We start from the raw sequence: 220 nt of genomic DNA, 5'->3' as shown, positions 1-220 counted from the left end.
GGCCCGGGGCGCCAGCCTGCGCCTGGCCGGGCTCCCGGGCCGCAACCCGGGGAAGCTGCCCGAGGCGCCGGCAGAGCGGGCCCAGGACGAAGTGAAAGTCAAGGAGGAAGGCGGGGAGGACGAGGCGCCCGAGCCTCCGGGGACCGGCGTCCCCGAGCGCCCGCGCGCGCTGCCCGCGCCCCTGCAGCTCGGCCTGGGCCGCGAGCGCCTGGGCGCAACG

General features: G+C 80.5%; 1 protein-coding gene across 1 annotated transcript in view; it reads left to right on the top strand.

Annotated features, from left to right (window-relative positions):
• FBRSL1 (fibrosin like 1) overlaps nt 1-214 on the top strand; it is a gene marked incomplete at both ends in the record, with an annotated part of 66,172 nt that extends 65,958 nt beyond the window's left edge. Inside the window, one exon of the mRNA XM_027771372.1 lies at nt 1-214. Coding sequence (XP_027627173.1) covers nt 1-214 — 214 coding nt within the window.
• Between the last annotated feature and the right edge of the window lie 6 nt (nt 215-220).

The sequence above is a fragment of the Tupaia chinensis genome, unplaced genomic scaffold, assembly GCF_000334495.1.
Source record: "Tupaia chinensis unplaced genomic scaffold, TupChi_1.0 Scaffold000211_1, whole genome shotgun sequence".
Taxonomy (NCBI): Eukaryota; Metazoa; Chordata; class Mammalia; order Scandentia; family Tupaiidae; genus Tupaia; species Tupaia belangeri.
The sequence above is the reverse complement of the archived record's forward strand: the minus strand, read 5'-3'. Positions and strand labels throughout refer to the sequence as shown.